This window comes from Astatotilapia calliptera, chromosome 6 (assembly GCF_900246225.1).
Source record: "Astatotilapia calliptera chromosome 6, fAstCal1.2, whole genome shotgun sequence".
Taxonomy (NCBI): domain Eukaryota; kingdom Metazoa; phylum Chordata; class Actinopteri; order Cichliformes; family Cichlidae; genus Astatotilapia; species Astatotilapia calliptera.
Genome location: NC_039307.1, coordinates 31,688,911 through 31,706,312, shown reverse-complemented (window position 1 = coordinate 31,706,312; position 17,402 = coordinate 31,688,911). Strand labels below are relative to the sequence as shown.

At 39.8% G+C, this 17,402-nt stretch overlaps 2 protein-coding genes across 2 annotated transcripts; both read left to right on the top strand.

Moving 5' to 3' along the window:
- The first annotated feature begins 249 nt into the window (after positions 1 to 249).
- LOC113023445 (uncharacterized) lies at positions 250 to 1,692 on the top strand. The gene is made up of 6 exons (XM_026169439.1): positions 250 to 282; positions 357 to 590; positions 700 to 804; positions 888 to 1,103; positions 1,197 to 1,363; positions 1,687 to 1,692. Exons 2-6 carry the CDS (start codon positions 407 to 409, stop codon positions 1,690 to 1,692), a joined length of 678 nt encoding a protein of 225 aa, XP_026025224.1. The 5' UTR covers positions 250 to 282; positions 357 to 406.
- Positions 1,693 to 8,905: 7,213 nt separating this feature from the next.
- On the top strand, positions 8,906 to 17,305 carry akap8l (A kinase (PRKA) anchor protein 8-like). The gene is made up of 13 exons (XM_026171690.1): positions 8,906 to 9,084; positions 9,861 to 9,899; positions 10,031 to 10,250; positions 11,637 to 12,237; positions 12,783 to 12,897; positions 12,999 to 13,051; positions 13,421 to 13,451; positions 13,816 to 13,921; positions 14,040 to 14,181; positions 14,509 to 14,614; positions 14,697 to 14,827; positions 15,513 to 15,608; positions 15,928 to 17,305. The coding sequence occupies exons 1-13, from the start codon at positions 9,060 to 9,062 to the stop codon at positions 16,468 to 16,470; spliced, it is 2,208 nt and encodes a 735-aa protein (XP_026027475.1). The 5' UTR covers positions 8,906 to 9,059; the 3' UTR covers positions 16,471 to 17,305.
- The last annotated feature ends 97 nt before the right edge of the window (positions 17,306 to 17,402 follow it).

Genomic DNA, 17,402 nt, shown 5'->3' with positions numbered 1-17,402 from the left:
GAATCTGTGCTTTAAAAGGTTCATCAGTGGATCTGCCATGCTCCGCTCAACATGCCACCTCAAACATAAGCTGGTACACTGTACACACAAATGGCTCCAAATGTGTCCTGACAGAGCTCTCTGTGGATGGAGACAATGGAACATACAGCATGGCTAAAGACAATAACTTTACTCTGACAATCAAAGTTTTGAGAGAAATAGATGCAAAGTTTTACTGCTGCAAAGAAACTACAGAGAACCCACAATTCTGCTTGAACAACCAAACTGAGCTCCGTGTTTCAGGTAGAGCTGCTACCATTCATAAATTACTGCTCACTTCAGTTTATGCGCACTTATTTTATCCATCATCCTCTCAGAGCTGCAGGTAAAGGTGATTCCTGCCACAGAGGGACAGACAGTAACACTGATGTGCAGCAGCAGCTGTCCTCTGACTGAAAAGCCTGCAGCCTACATCTGGTACAAGAACAGAGAGTTTCTCTATGAGGACTGGTCTCCCTGGTACCAAGAGCTGCTCAGCAGTGAGGAAGCAGTCACATACTCCTGTGCTGTCAAAGGCTACGAGCATCTCAGAGCCCCTCAAGTCTCTGTGGGTGAGTAACGTTCCAAAAACAACCCCAAAGTGTTAAAAGCTACAAAATCCTGGCAAGCCATTAACAAATTCTAAAGTTAAAATATTAATTTTCATCTCTTTTTGTGCAGATTCTGTAACTAAAACCTGTTTCAGTGTGACTTATACTGAAAGCAGCATGTGTTCCGAGAAGCTGAAATCAAAGGACCAGTTCTGCTCCATCACATATCCGACAGGTTTCCACATGCAAACAAACCATTCTCCCCAAAACATATCACAGGTCGTAGCAAAAAAAAAAGTATTTATTTTCTTCCAACAGATTTGCACGTTCAAATAACTCCTGTCAGGAGCTTTGTCATTCTGACCTGTAACACCAGCTGCCCTGTGGCTGATGCTCACACTGCATATAAGTGGTACTGGAACAGAAAGTTATACAATGAATGCGAGCATCAAGACATTACCATTTTGAAACCCAAAGCAGCCTTCTTCTCCTGCGCCTTAAAAAGCAATGAAGATGTGCTCTCTCGTGAATCCTGTGAGTACGTGTATGAGCCAAACATACGTACGAAACAAACAACAGGCAGGTTGAAGCAGAAGTAAAATTTCATGTGTTTAAACTCTGTTTTAGGCATCGACAATGCAAACTGCAAGGCTGTAAATTACGTCAGCAGGAGAATCTGTGCCCTGGAAGGTTCCTCTGTGAACATTGCAAGTCAATACTCGAGCCATTCCATCTCGAAGTATGGATCGTGGTATAAAGTACAGCTTGGTGGTGAGGAGGATGACTGTAAGGAGGTATTTGACGAAGCTACGGGCCGTGTGAAGCATCACGACAACATGAAAGACAACCACACACTGAGAATTAATGATGTGAAGAGGAATGACTCGGCTGAATACTCATTCAGACTTGAGAAACATATTAATCTCTGTCATTTACCTAGAGTGATGTTAGTTGTCACAGGTAAGTTTAATTGATTTAATACAGAATCACCTGCAGTGTTTAGTGAAGTGCATGTTTTTATATCATATTGATGGTCCACAAAATGTGTTTCATACAGGATTTGATTTAAAGAAACATAACAGCAAATTACCTGATATCATTATCATTATTCTTTCAGATGTGAAGCTAAAATTTGAAAGCAATCATTTTGGATGTTCAGAATTTGTACCATAAAATTTTTATGCTAATTGGAGACAGTCAAGCAGAAGGCCCGTGTTCATTTGAGATACAACCACCCTTACAGTTAGGTCCATATATATTTGGACACTGACACAAGTTTTTTTTATTTTTGTTTTTTTTACCCGTTTACTGAAACGTATTCCAATTATAGTTACATCATGGACATGGGCGTAGTGTGTAGACCCTCAGCTTTCATTTGAGGGTTTCTACAATCAAACTGGATGAAAGGTTTAGGAGTTTCAGCTCCTTATCATGGGCCACCCTCTTTTTTTAAAGAGACTAAAAGTAATTGGACATTTGACTCATCATCTGGTGACGTCTACAAGTTCAAGCTGTCATTGCCTGCAAAGGGTTTTCAACCAAGTATTAGAAATAAACATTTTATTTTCAGTTATTTAATTTGTTCAGTTACTGAAATGCCCCTAAAGTGAAGGGATTGTGTTAAAAATGCATTGTTCCACCCACTGAATTAAAGCTGAAGGTCTTCATTTCAACTGTATCTGAGTTGTTTCATTTAAATTTCGTTGTGGTAATGTACAGAACCAAAAATAGGAAAAAATGGTCTCGTTCAAATATTTATGGACCTAACTGTATGTCAGATATAATTGATAATCACACGTCAGTTTTGTCAAAAGGCACAAAAACTCTTCTGTTTTGTTTTTTTTGTTTTGTTTTGTTTTCTATCCAATCGAACTATCTTTGAGGTGTGAAAGTGAGCGTGAGTCCTTCTGCAATGGTGACAGAGGGTCAGAGAGTCACACTGACCTGCAGCACCAGCTGTCCTCTGACTGACGACACAAACTACATTTGGTACTTCCACAGTCGACCAGTCGGCCACCAAACTAAACATCTGATCCTGGACCCAGTCAGCAAGGAGAATGAAGGGAACTATTCCTGTGCTGTGAATAGTCCTCAGAACATTAGCTCAACTGAGAAGGCTCTCACTGTCAAAGGTAAGAAGGACATAATGTTAAAGATCCTGCTCACTTTCTGACTCCCTTTACATTTGGTGAATGGAGAAATGCAGGCTAAGTGATAGCAGCAGGCAGAAACTTCAACTTTTTTCTGGACCAAACCAACAAAATAGCAGTCTGGCCGTTAATTTTATACTATTCTGAAATATTTTACTACAATGTTTACTTACATCTTACATCAATCTCTACAGCTCTAGAGAAAACCGTAGCAAGGCTGAACGTATTGAAAATGACTCTTTTATCGCTGATCCCTGCAGTTGTATTTCTACTCTACATGAAAACAAGGTAAACTACTTCACTTCAGATTTTGTGTCATATCTTCTGTCTTCAAAACTCTTTTCTTTCATATAAGAAGAATTTGAGTTTGATATATTACAAATGTAGGAAGAAGAAAACTGTGACTGCCACTGCTGAGAAAAGTGACAGGGAACAACCTGGACAAGTAATGAGATATGTCAAACTCTGAAATTACTGTTTATGAAAGTGTGCCCACAGTCATCTGCATGTCCTCCTTTCAGATGGACCAGCTGTATGAGAGTGTTGAACTGAACCCTGCTGCACAGTGAAAACCAGCAGAGAAGCAAGAAGACACTGTGCAACATCTGGTTGGGTAGCTTGTAGACTTCCTCTTCCTCTCGTGTGCAGAGTATAATCTGAATACAATTGATCTTATTCATTTAGATTCATGCTGGCAAAATATGATCCTGCATGTGCAAAGAGACAAACAGCCCTGCAAACTTAGAGTATGTCAAACTTGAGGCCTGTACTCCAAAGCAGGATTTCTTCTTATCCAGGCCATCTTTAGCTTTGACCCTTGCTTTTTTGTACCAGTTTTCACTTTTTATTGGGGTACATTACCATGGTAACTTAGAAACCTGTAGGTATCAAATCACTGCCCTGGTACCCCTGGGCAGTTTTTCAACAGTGTCTAATATCTTTGTGTTTCCCCAGTGAGCTCCAGTAACAAATATAGTTTCTTGGCCACAGCATTATTTGTTACTTTTTCCTGTCGACTCCAAATAAGTTTACAACTATTTTACTGTTCTATAAGCATGGATATGCGATCCCAATAAGGAGCACCTATTTGTACTTCCTGATATATCAAATTTGCAAGTAGACTAATCCTACATTTGAATAGTTTTATAGTCATTCTTTACGTGCTCTCAGACAGTTAAGCACCACTGTTGCTGCAGCTGATTGAATAAATACTAAAATAAATAATAACAATTTATTTATAACAATTTAATTAAATAGGTGATAATAATTCATCCAGTTCCCTCGTTTCTTAATAACAGAGCTGTGATACTGACAATCTGTATCTGTATCTGGCTTCAAATGAGCTAAACTGTATTAATATAGCTGATTTTTGTCCAGTCGTATTGCTCTGCAAAAGCTGTGTTACTTTGAGTCTGTAATTTGTATTTAACCTCTTCGTATTTTTCCCATAATGTATTTTTTAATGTTGTTGTATGAAATCAGCTGTTCTGCTGTTAGTACACTTAATCCATAATCTTTATTGGTGAAATGCTGGCAGCACCACCCCTTTCATGTGAACACACACATGTTAACCTTAACATGTGTGACATATGTTGAGCTTGTTTTGTATTTAAGAGCCCCGTAGGTCACAGAAATGACAGATAACTTTATCATCTTCCTGCTTTATATCATGCAGTGGTGGTGGTGAATTCAGTGTAACTAGCTTTTCCTGTGATGCCAACTTTCACACATTAGTGATGCTGTTAGAAAATAAATAGCCATTTTTGCATGTTGTGATTAAATCCTTTTCAGGTTTCATTTTTCATGTTTTAATTGCCATGTTTATCATTTTTAGTTTATTAACCTTGTTTGTTTTGACTTGAGTTTGACCATCTTTAATTAGGACTGTTTCCCAGCCTCTGTATGGCTTCTGTATGGCATCTTAACTTGGCTGTTTTTAAAGGATTTTTGTGCAAATAATAAAAATCAAAAAGTTCTTTTTATTATTTATGGAGATTTTCTTACTAGACTTTGGATGCAGGTTTTAATGACAGCTTTCTTGCCTTCTCTTAGAGGACAAATCTTAATTTACAATTCACTGGCAAAACGCACAATCCGATAGCAGATACGCCCCGAACTGCAACGAAAATCATGACGATGATGATGATGTGATGAGAAATACTTTATGACGACATGATCTCCCCTTCAGTGTAACGTTAAAACAAAGTTCTCAGTAGAATGCCTTTTAAAGTGCTGTGATGATATGTGGAATCAAACACAGCAAAAACTGGAGAGTTAAAATGTGCTGGAGTAAATGTGTCAGAGTTGATTTTAACCCTCAAAGTGTGATTTAAACACTTTCTGGTTTAAATTGTACTCTGTGTTGGAGTTATTTGACAAAATGTATTCCATCAGTGTTGATTTAACTCTTAAAAGAGAAAATTCTAAATACTGTAACTCTGCACAGAGGTTGGTTAAAAATGTTAACTCTGTCATTAGTTAACTTAATAGCTTTAATTCTGTATAGTTCATTTTGAACTGGAGTTAAGCCCAGCCCTCCCAGACACCCCCAGTGCGGGCAGAACAGTACTGTAGAACTACAGGGTAAGCAGAATTATGTCAGACTTACTAAGATAGTTAGAAACTTGTGCTATAAAATGTATTTTGTGCATTTTAACAATTTAAACGAAGAAAACACGCTAGCTTTTGGCGCTAGCAATAAAGAGTTAATGCAAACTGTTAATAGCCTCTAACTATATCAGTATTACAGATCACATTCAAGCTGTTAGTGATGGAAAAAACCCAAAGTAAACTGCTCAGGCTGGCATTAATGCCCCTCTATTGTTTGATTTTTTTTGTGGAATTTCTGACATGTAGTTTAACATCAAAAGAACTACAGAAAAAGTCTTCAAACATGCACTGTTTTATATAGTGCGTGACTGACTCGGGGTAGGTTTCGGGTCGCAGATGCCAACAGACTTAATAAACTGATCCGTAAGGCCAGCAATGTTGTGGGGATGGAGCTGGACTCCCTCAAGGTGGTGTCGGAGAGGCGGATGCTGTCCAAGATAAAGACAATGTTGGATAACACCTCCCACCCACTCCATGACATGCTGGTCAGTCACAGGAGCTCGTTCAGTGAGAGACTGAGATTACCGAAAAGCACCACTGAACGACACAGGAAATCATTCCTGCCTGTGGCCATCTCCCTGTACAACGCATCCACTTAACACACTGTTTGCTGCTACAGCTACACATGTTTCTTTTCCAACTATTTATTTATAAGTGACTTATGTACGTATGTATGTATATATATGTATATATTGTACTATTCTTAGTTAGCGTATTGTCTGTCTTGTCTTAATGTTGGTTTAAAATGGAGCACTGTAACAAAAAATAATTTCCCCCAGGGATCAATAAAGTATTCTGATTCTGATTCTGATTTTATTTTGTCCTCTTAAAATTTCAGTCTTGCATTTTTCAGAAAAATGTTGGTCCAGGTTAAGTATAATCAACAACTAAAGTATGTGAAGCTAAATAATGATGAAGGACACGACTTTCTGCAATTTAATGTAAAAGCTGTGTAGGTTATTGCTACTTTATCTTGGATAAAGAATATGTTCACAATAATATTTTAATACATATTGTAGGAGCTTCTTACATTGATGTAGATTCAGATTTGTGTTTTTAGCAAAGGTGTTGTTCGTATTAACAAATTGTTAAGCACCATATACAACAAGACACAAGTAAGAAGCAGTGCTAACACCAGAAGCACAATGAGTTTCTTTGTACCATTTTTCACAGTCATCGAGAGATTTTGCCTGCTACCTGGTGCAAACATTACTTACAAGGATGCAACAAGGACAGAGGTTGATGCAGTGACCTTGTTGGACAAGGCAACGTGCTGTTAACAGTGTTCTCCGATGATGGTGAGGCTACACACTAAAAAGTATAATCGAGCACTTTACATTCAATTGAACAAATTATTTGATGTTTTCTTTTTCTTTAGTATTTTCGCACCTGTCTTCTGCTTCTGAGTTGTCTGACTCCAACTCAAGCTTCAGCTCATGTGCCTCAACTATAATCTTAGATGAGGTCTCATGCAAGAGACAAAGAATTAACAATACTGCTACAGTAAACAGGCTGCTACAAAGCTTCACACTTGTGCTTTGTTTTTTTCCTCTCAAGTTTCTAGAAAGATTCCTTATTGCCAGGTTTTTCTCAATGTTCATTTTTCTCTTTTTTGTTTGTTTTTCATTTTTAAGAGTTAATTGAAACTGTCTTAAGAAGCAAGTCTGGTGGTGACAAAGTAATACAGGAATACCAAGCAACAAACACCATGAAGGACGCCACAAGATGACAAATGGTTAACATACTTGTGGCTCACATGATTGATAATCATGGGTATGTATTCAGTGTATGTTGTGTTCTTTATACTTGTGCCAAATAAATGCATACTAATTGTCTAAATTTAAAAAACTGAAAATCTCCTCTCGGGCACCTTCCCCCAAAAGCAATCAGAGAGGAGTATGCTTTGGGCATTGTGATGCCGATCCCCTCGCTCAAGGATCCATATGCAGACAAAGCCTATGTAAAAGTCAATATTTATACAACACAAAATTATTTAATGATGGACATAAAAATTATCTGATATTTTGTTATGAGCTAAATCTGACAAAATATGTTGTGTTTTCACTTATCCAGGAGCAGCAAGGGGTGCAGGATACATTTCTTGGCGTATGAAAACTGTCCAAAGACAGATTCGGCGTGGATCTCCAACACCACCTAATAGGTTGACAGACAGTTCTTCGGGTGGCCCAAATCTCCAAAGGACTGTGAATGTTATACACCAGCTTGATGGGGATGCTTGCAAGGAGGCCATGTCTTTGCTCAAACAACTCTGTGATTTTACAGAAGATGAAGGAGACCTTTCAGCACTGTCAGAGGCTTGTTAATGATCCAAGCAGAAGCTTCCTACATACAAAAGGACTGGTAAGTTAGAATTCATTTTTTGAAATGGTTTGGAATTTGGAGCTACCAGTTGTTTCAAATACAATTTTCTTTCTTAAAGGTGGAGCAAGACTTCACTCTCCTGCTCGATGACGACACATCCTCCAGGTTGCTTCAGAAATGGAAGACATTCTTCAGGCCAAATGCCATAAAAGAGGCTAAGAAGCTCACTTCAACACCAGAGTTGCTTCGCTTGATGCAGTCAGCAGAAGGTCATCCAGAAAATCATCAAGATGATTCTACAAGTGAGTTGTATTTTTTATATATATATATATATTAAGGGTTAAAGCTGCATTCAGGGGCACATATTCATTTGTTTCTGTGTTTTTTAACATTTAAATTCATACAATTAAGACAAATTAAATATTTGCCCACTTTTTCTAGTTTTGCTATTAGAATATAATATAAAGTCAAACAAAGCATTGTCTGTTTTGTTTGTATGTTCATCCTGAACTAATAATCCTATAGATTTTTCTTCTTCTTGTGTATCTCTAAAAGTTGATATACTTTTGATAACTTTCAACAATAGATAGAAGACAGAAGGTTAAAAATTGTATCTCAGCAGAGTCACTTATTCAGTCTCTAAAGTGTTATTTTAACTCTGTTTTGAGAGTTAAAACATGAAGTCTGGCACAGTGTTAAATATTTTAACTATTTTAAAAATGTGGATTTAATTCTAAAGAGTGTGGACTATGTAAACCCTGAAAAAGTGTTGAAAATGATTCTGTGGGAGTCAATTTAACACTGGTCTTTGTGCTTTGAAGAGATGAAATATTTAAGATTTCCTAATCTTAAATGTGTGTGATAACAGTCTCGTCTTCTGTTGGAAGATATACACATATACATATATTAGACATTTTATTGTGCACCTCAAATGACAGCTGATGAAGATTTACTGACAATATTTATATTTACAGAAGCAAATACTCTGTTTAACATATTTTGTGTATGTACATAGTTAAGATGTTTCAATTCAGGGCAAACTGTATAGTACACTGAGTATAGTACACTGAGTCTTTGATTGACTGATAGATTGATTATTCAATATTAATCTCTACATTTATGGGCGTTACACTACACATGTAGCCTTTGGTCAAGACCAGGATACGGTGGTGACATTCTTCTTGCCTTCATTAAATCTATTATTGATATTTAAAACAATTTTATATTTAATATATATTCACCTTCATATTCTATTATTGGCATACCAGTGACGTAACGAGGCCTTGTCGGTCACGTGGTTTTGACGTGTCGGACTTTGCTCGATACATTTTGCTACAAGCAGCTACTCTTTTCTTGGATCTGTAGCCGCTCGTGTTGCTTGTTTCGTCCAAACAGCGCACAAAATATCATGGAAGGCAGGGGTTACGGCTCTGGTAAATATAATCTGTTTAGCTTTTGTTTCACATTTGGCTATAGATATTGATAGTTACCCAGTTAGCCACATGCTTTGTTCCCCTGAAACATGACCAGTTTGTTAGCCGTTAGCTAAGCTAATGCCGTTTAAAAAAAAACAACCAAAAAAAAACTCCCCAGCATAAGAGCCAGCCTTTAGCCGGTTGCAGCCTGAAACAAATACCTAGCTAAACAGTAGTCGTGTTGTATTTTCTTACCAGTTATTACAAAATCTGACAAGTACCAGTAGGTTTGTTTTAGCGAAAATTTAAAAAAAAAATCGTCAGCGTTACGCTAGGCCCATCGGCCACGATTAATGAAACACTGCTAGCTACGCGGCCCATCTCGCTGTCGGGCAGATTGTTTGCTAGCGATGCTAACGCAGACGGCTTTATGGGCCTTGGGCGGTTTGTCACTTGCTCTGCCAAAGTTCGTTAGCTTATTCTTTTAAAATGGAGTCAATGTCGGAATAGTTTAAAGGCTAGCTGATAAAATGGCCGCCTCTGAGAAGATGCCTCTTAGTCTTTGGATTTAATTGCTGTTCCTTTCTGAACTGCACAACTCTATTAAGACAGAAAGCTTGCAAATCAATTGTCAAATGGTTATAGTTATAGCAGTGGATTCCACCTTCCTATGCTTTTGAACGATTTGCGCTATTGAACAGCTCCTTGTAATAAATCCGCACATGCTTGTGGACCTGTTAGTATAAAATTCCCAGTGCGTTTGTATTATCAGTCCATATTCTCTCTTTTTGTAGGTTACTCCAGTTGGGGAGGTGGCGGTTCTGGAAGCAGAGGTAAGTTGGTACACTCAGCCCTGAATTACTGCTATTCATGAAGCAAGTAAGTAGTGCATGTTTATTCTGTTTAATTAATTTGTTTCCTCACAGGGAGTGTGTTATTCTTTTTGCCCCACCCCCTTTACTAGGTTCTGGTGGTTTCGATATGCACGGGGGAGGTTATAAGGATTCCATGTCTGGACTCGGAGGCTATGGAGGTGGCAGCAGCCACATGAAAAGAGGGCTCTCGGGAGCATCTCTGCTCTCATCGACGGGCACCCATGCAGATGCAGTCATTGCTAAGATTAACCAGCGCTTGGACATGCTCACTCAGTTGGAGGGGGGGTTTAAAGGGGGTCGGAGTGACAGGTAACAGTACTTTCCTTTTTATGCTTCATACCATCTTTCTTAGTAGGGTATCATTCCCACACATCCATGCACCTGAATATGTGCCAAATTTGCATAACAAATTTGGCCCTCTGGTTGCTTGAGCGCATCGTCTCTTAGTGTCACGTCATGTCTGGCTGATGTCAAGTTACCACTTTGTTCTACAGTTGTCTCAGTAAATGCTTAGGCCTTCTAATAGCCGTTCTAATTTTAAAGTCCAGCATTAGGACCAATTCACACCTGGCTGCCCTCCTAGCTTGCGATTCTCCACTGATTCTGAAGAACAGTTATTCACAGTGGTTGGGGGTAAAACAAACAAAGGTATACCACTGTTTGCAGAGACTTGGAGAGTTGATATCCTTTGGAAATTGTTGAGGTTGCACCAGTAAATTGTGCTGTTTTAGTCTTTGTTACGGCATTACTGTTGCACTCAATCCTTGTTGGAAACAAGTTGCCTCAATTCCCGCTTGATGAGAAGATCGTATCGTCTAGGCTGCATTTGAATGCCTCGGCATCTGAGGATGCATTGTTTGCTCCCATTTGCTATGCTGCAGTATCCCTCATTTATTGAGAAGAAAATGATGATGTGATCCTTTAAACCAAAGACATTGTGAAATGCATGGTCCCCTGTTGGAGGTGCAGTTACAGACCAGCTTTTCCATTTGTTACAAACTGACATTGTTGCATATAAAGCCAATCCATCTTTATTTAAAACTCTGAGCATTGCTTTTGTCCCGGCTTTGTGTTTGTGTTTACACACGTTGTTTCTCTCATCCTCTGTGTGACCTAACCCTGTCTTCTGGCTTTAGGTTACTGAAGAGAGATGGGTTTACAGGTGCCCTGATAATGCCTTGTTAAGCTGAAATGTTTATTGAAGGATGCTCAATGTATTTACAGAAACACAATCTCCCCTTGAAAAATGCCCAGTATATATGTTTTGTTTTTTTTGTATATAAACCCCTTTTCATCAGTATTTATTGTAATTGAGTCAGTTCCCAGGACACTTTACTTCTTGTGGATTCTGATGGACCATGTTCATGTCTGTTCAGGGTTTTACAGCCCATCCTTTAAAAAGGAGGGAGGCTTAAAAAATTAACTGCATTTCCCTAATCTGCAGTAGACTTGAGATTTTAAAAACAAGAGGAATAACCTTTCAATGTACCACAAGCACAGTGTTTAAGTTGTTGTGGATCATTAATTTTTGATCTAATTTGTTTTCTGAAATGAAGCTGGGAGTGACAAGAAAACATGGAGAAAGCGAGACCACAGAGGAGAAGGAATAGCAGGTGGAGAAATCCAAACCTGGCTGCCCCTCTGCCTCCCTTGCTCTCTGCTCTTCTCTACCAACCCTCTTCCTCCCTCCTGCAGGTTTGACCAGTACGAGTCATTCGACTCGCGCTCCTCCGCTTTTGCCTCCTCCCGAGATCTCTACAGATCTGGCGGCGGTAGCTATGGTTTTGGTGATGGCCGGGAGGACAGCATGCTGTTGAGTCAGCGAGGAGGCCAGGGCTTCGGAGGGGGACTTGGGCTAGGAGGAGGAGGAGGCTTTGACAGCCCCTCCTCTTCCTATGGAGTCGCTAAAATGCGACAGAATATGAGGGAGTCCTTCACCAGTCCCCAAGGAGGAGGTTCTGGAGGTGGAGGATGGGCTGGAGCAGGCCGACGTTCCCCCAGAAGGGGTGGAAGCGCCGGGGGTCGAGGAGCTACTGGAGGGTTTGGAAACCGCAGGTCAGACCCCACTCCATTAAGCGGAGGTTTGCGGGGAAGTGGTAGCGGTGGCCAGTCCCACCGTGGCCACTCTCCAGGAGGTGGTAGAGGAAAGCTCCCTTCCCTCCTGTCCAACCGCATGTACCCTGAGAGTGGGGGCTTCCAGGGTTCTACTCAAGGGCCTCACGACTTTCCTGGGAGGCATTTTGGAGGGGGCCCACGGGCTGGCCGGCAGCGAGGCCGCAAGAGACCCCTTAACAAAGTAAGTACCTCCAGCCAAATAAGACCTCCTCAGATACCTGGAAAAAGTTAAGCCCTTTCTAATTCCCTCCTTTTGTATTCTCAGTCAACTGGCAAGTCTTGCTAAACTGCCTGTGCCTGCTATTTGCTACCTAAAGCAGTTTGTCACAGATAGTGCCCAACACATATTTACAGTATCACTTGCCCTTCTAGTTCCAGAAGAAAGTAACTGCCCTGCATCCACAGTAACGACAAATCCCACATCTCCCCACACAATTCATTGCCCTGATAACTGTCCGGATGTTGATTTTTTTTTTTTTTTTCTTCATTAAGTAGCTTAGATAGATTTTTCCCTTTTCTTTCCTTTGCCCCAATTCTGGCTTGTCTTAAGATGAGGCTAACACTATTGATGTGGAAATGCCACGAGGAGAATATGAACATTGCCAAACATTAAGTCTAGCATCTATTAGTGTTTAATTCTAAGTTGAAGGTGTATTGTCCAGGTTTGTATTTATTTTTATTATCACTAAATGCATTTGTGTGCAAACTGATTTCTGTGTACTGTAGCAGGTGAAGCCACAGCGGGATATTCAGAAGAAAAGAAAGCAGACCCCGACATCAGGTGATGAGCCAGAGTCGAAGATGAACAAGACGGACAGTGCCGAGTCAGAGGCTACGCAAGGTACTGTTTTTGTCGACTGTGTGCTATTCTCAAAAGACCTCATTACTTGGCAGATATTTTGGTGTCTTTCTTGGTCTTATGTGTGTGCTCCGTGTTCTTAGAGCAACCAGAGAAAAACGGCGATGGTGGTGAGCCAAAGACAACAGCTGCTGCGGTTAGTGGATCAGCCTTTTGTCAACAGTGGCATTTTAAAGGTTTATTGTATTACTTTAGGATCTAATTAACTTGTCCCAAGAAATTGCTTTAAGCAACCGGTGTACAGTTTCAGATGGAAATAATAATTTAAATGTAAATGAGGATGAGGAGGTTTTACAAAACAGACAAAAAGGCTAAATGCGATGTTCTTTTTTTCCTTCATGATCAAACAATGTCACAGATTTGAGTTGAATATGTGTTGCAAATATTTATGACAGCATGACTACATCCAGCAATACACATCTGTTAAGTTCAGATGATGGAGCTATTTTTGACTTTTTTTTTTTTTTTTTAAATTTCTTTGAGTAATGAATATTTTTCTTTGCAGGAGACAAAACCTGCTGAAGAAGGTGATAAAGGTAAGCTTAACTCCAGTGACTCCTCACTGATTTTTTTTTTTTTTTTTTTTTAATTATTAGTTTGAGTTAACTGAATATTGTGGAAACCCAGCATTAGTTTTTGGGTTTTTTCTTTGCGTATAGAGGCTTCTCCAGATTCTCTGAATCTTTTGATATTGTGTTTCATTATTTCTTTAATTATTTCTATACAGTTAAATAATTTATTTACAATTTACACTGTCTCTGTTTTTGTTTGTTTTGGGGTTTTGTTTTTTTGTGGGTTTTTTTTTGTTTGTTTGTTTGTTTGTTTGTTTGTTTGTTTGTTTGTTTGTTTTTGATTGGGGTTGTTCCTATACGTGTCTTCTGCACTCTTGCTCCTGATTAGCTGCATCCAAACTGGAAGAGAAGAAAAAGCCACAGGGCAAACAGACACCGGCCCAGGGTCAGGACAGACACCCAAAAATGAGGAAGAGACGAGGATTCCTGGAAAGGTGAATTTACAAACTCCTAGAAAGTTCTTTCAACTCTCATTTGCTGATTTTGTTTTCAATCTCACCTGTGGCTCTTTCTGATGGGCTTTTTTCACTAAGACTTTAAATATTTTTCCAGGGTGATGTTTGCATGTTCTGTGTGCAAGTTCCGTTCGTTCTACAAGGAAGAAATGGAGGCTCATCTTGAGAGTCGCTTCCACAAGGACCACTTTAAGTTCCTTTCCAGCCAGTTGTCCAAGCCCACTACAGACTTTTTGCAGGTAACTCAAATTTATTGGAAGTCATATTTATGATTAATGAAGAACCGAAACTGAAGAAACTTGCCAATCATAGGCTTTTAGAAATGTTACAGTGCAACAAGTGCTTGTTGTAAATATACTAAAACAATTTGGAGTGTGGTTAAATGAAAAAACACTTCTGGTTGAATCTGCTGAAATATTTATGCAGTGATCTTCCAGAGCCGACGCGTGATTTATATGTATAAATCACGCGTGTGTGTATGCATACATGTGTATGCAAGAGTAAAGATATTGGGCGAGGTAAACGTTTGATGAACTGTAAACTGAAAAAAAACCTTTTGTTTGTAGGAGTATTTGCAGAATAAGTTTAAGAAGACAGAGGAGAGGGTGAGCCAGCTGGAGAACCACAGTGCTGCAATCTGCCAGGTGTACAAAGAGCAGGACCTCACCAGGGGTAAGCAGAAACTCCTGCTGTGTGTTGAACTGAAGATGCGCATAGATTGCTCACTACAGATATTTCTCTCACGCTTGTACAGAGCTTGGAATGGAGCACTTTATGAGGAAGGTGGAAGCTGCTCACTGTGCAGCATGTGACCTTTTCATTCCCATGCAGCCCCACCTGATACAGAAACACATCAAGTCTCCTGACCACAACTACAACCGCAAGGTACAGCAGGTCTCCTGCAAATGGACTGCCCCACAAGCCTATATGTTTAAAAGTACAATACTACATTCAAATCAGTGCCCTTTTATTTTTATCGCCGTCCTTCGGGTATCATCGTTATTATTTTGGTGTGGCTTGTCTGGTTCTGGAGATATCGGCCGTATAAATGGATCTAAATAGCACGCAGTGCATCCAAAAATAATAATAATTTCAGCATCATTGAGAAAGTCACAAATGTTGTTGTGACCAGTTTCATGTAGTAACTGTTTTCTTCCAACTACACCGTCTTGTCATTCTGCAGAATGTTTCATTTAATTGGCAGATGTAGACAGTAGAAGAAAATGATTTGTATATGAAGCTGCTTACACAGCAATGTTTGTAGGCTGTGTGAAACTGGGTCCTGATTTCTGTAGAGACATTGCTGCTGACCTTTTCACTGAAGCACTGAAGGCCAGAGGTTGGCTAATATTGATTCTGCCTTATCAGAAAACATTTACAACTTCAGACTGTCAGACGATGGGGTAACAGTTTGTCCCATCCACTCTGTTTGTGCAGTGCCTTTTTTTTTTTTTTTTTTTAAATGCAGTAACTCTGCGAAGTCCTGCACTAATTTTATAAATGGTGCCACAGAGCTGAGGCTATTGTTTACGATGTTTTGTTCTGACATGGAAATGTTGTTTATTTGAAGGGTATGATGGAGCAGTCCAAGCGGGCCAGTCTGTCGGTTGCTCGAAGCATCCTTAACCACAAACTCATTGGCAAGAAGCTGGAGAGCTACCTCAAGGTATGCACAGAGTCCTGTGTGGGCTTGCATCAGAAATAAATGTGATTATAAATATGCACCAACTACTTGTATGTATATATTTATTTATTTATTTGTAAACACAAAGAACAAAAGACCAGTCGTGTCAGTAAATGCACTGTTAAGAAAAAAGGAAACTTATACTTGGAAAAAATCTGATTAATAACATAACACTTTGGAGGTTTGCATCAGCTGTATGGGTTGTAGCGTGCAGAAACTGTCTGATGCAAACATGCATAACTGACCATGAGTGCAGTGGGTCAAAATGTCATTATTTTTCTCAATTCTTTTATTTCGTCAGGGTGAGAACCCGTTCACTGGTAACCAAGATGAACAGGATCCAGAAGACAGCATGGCAATGGACGTATCGGAGTTGGAGGTCACAGGCGAAGCGGCAGAGAGCCAGGCGGAAGGAGAACCTGCCAAAGATGAGCCTGCTCCTGAGGGGGAGATTAGCAAAGAGGTGGTCGAAGGAGAAGCAGGAGAGACTGCTGAAGCAGCAGCAGCATCAGAAGCAGCAGCAGCAGCATCAGAAGCAGCAGCAGCAGCAGCAGCATCAGAAGCAGCAGCAGCAGCAGCATCAGAAGAAGCAGCAGTAGCAGCAGCAGGCACGGAAGAAGAGGGGGAGGAAAAGATGGAGGAGGAGCAAAAGATGGAGGAGGAGCAGGGGAACAAGAATGAGGAGAACCAGGATGAAGAGGAAGGTTTTGAAATTGGGGAGGAAGAGGATGAGGGATATGTGGTTCATGATGAGATTGGTGAAGAGGGATTACACGGTGACTTGGGAGATGAAGGATTGGAGGCAGCAGTGCACGAAGAGGAAGATGCCAATGATCATGAATGATTTCTGCACTGTGTGAGAGAGAGAGAGAGTGAGAGAGTAACCTTTCCATCTGAACATCTGTTTGGACCAGTCTATGACCTGTACTGTCCAGTTTGACTGCCACATGTATTGTGGATTACATATACCTGCTCCCGTCATGTTTCACTGTCAGTCTGAGCTTGTTGTTTGAGTTTGATAAAAAGCAGTTGCACATTTTGTCTACTGCTCTTCTTCTTCACTTTCTTGCAGAGATTTACATGAAAGCAAATGTCAAAAATAGTAACTCTTGTCTTCTGCATGCATACAAAGTTAGGGGTAGACTTCTTTTTAAATATGAGAGTAGACCGGACGTGTGGTTTACCCTTCCTCAGTCTCAATGCTGAACTGATCTGTTCCCAGGAATAGCTTTGTACTCGGTGCAGACATGAGAGGCATTGTTGGACTTTTCATTTCAACATTGGCAAGAAGACACATGAGCATATTTATGAAAACGTCAAAGTAAATTTTTTTGTTGTTGTTGTGCCTTTTTGTTAAAATGTAAGTTGTTTAGAATTAAGAAATTGCGGCTATTGTAACATTGAGATATATTGTGTACTTTTTGGGGGGGGGGGTCCAGAGTTTACACATTGTTATGGCTTTCAGGCCTTTCCCAGTATTGATGAATGACTGTTTTCCAAGCTTTTGGATAAATCTATTAGGAGGAGGGCTTTTTAACTCTGCAGGTGGGGCTGCCTGAGATGATTGAGGGGACTGTTTGTAGAATAAGCGTGCAACATTTTGAATATCATTCGGAATATTTTCAGTCGTTTTAGTTTCATCTCGGTCTGGGAAAGAAATAAACTCGTTGACTAAATCAGTTTCTTTGTGTTAATTCCTAAATAAAAGTGAAATTAACTCAGTGGCTGCTTAAAAGGTGCCTTTACTAATTTGTGGCAACGATTCAACGAGGTGCT

Bases quoted from the DNA above. Each gene is read 5' to 3' on its own strand.
- LOC113023445 (XM_026169439.1), top strand. From the start codon at position 407: ATGTGCAGCAGCAGCTGTCCTCTGACTGAAAAGCCTGCAGCCTACATC. The intron at 591-699 runs GTGAGTAACGTT...CTTTTTGTGCAG, and splicing joins AGCCCCTCAAGTCTCTGTGG to ATTCTGTAACTAAAACCTGT. The intron at 1,104-1,196 runs GTGAGTACGTGT...ACTCTGTTTTAG, and splicing joins TGTGCTCTCTCGTGAATCCT to GCATCGACAATGCAAACTGC.
- akap8l (XM_026171690.1), top strand. From the start codon at position 9,060: ATGGAAGGCAGGGGTTACGGCTCTG. The intron at 12,898-12,998 runs GTACTGTTTTTG...CCGTGTTCTTAG, and splicing joins CGAGTCAGAGGCTACGCAAG to AGCAACCAGAGAAAAACGGC. The intron at 13,052-13,420 runs GTTAGTGGATCA...TTTTCTTTGCAG, and splicing joins CAAAGACAACAGCTGCTGCG to GAGACAAAACCTGCTGAAGA.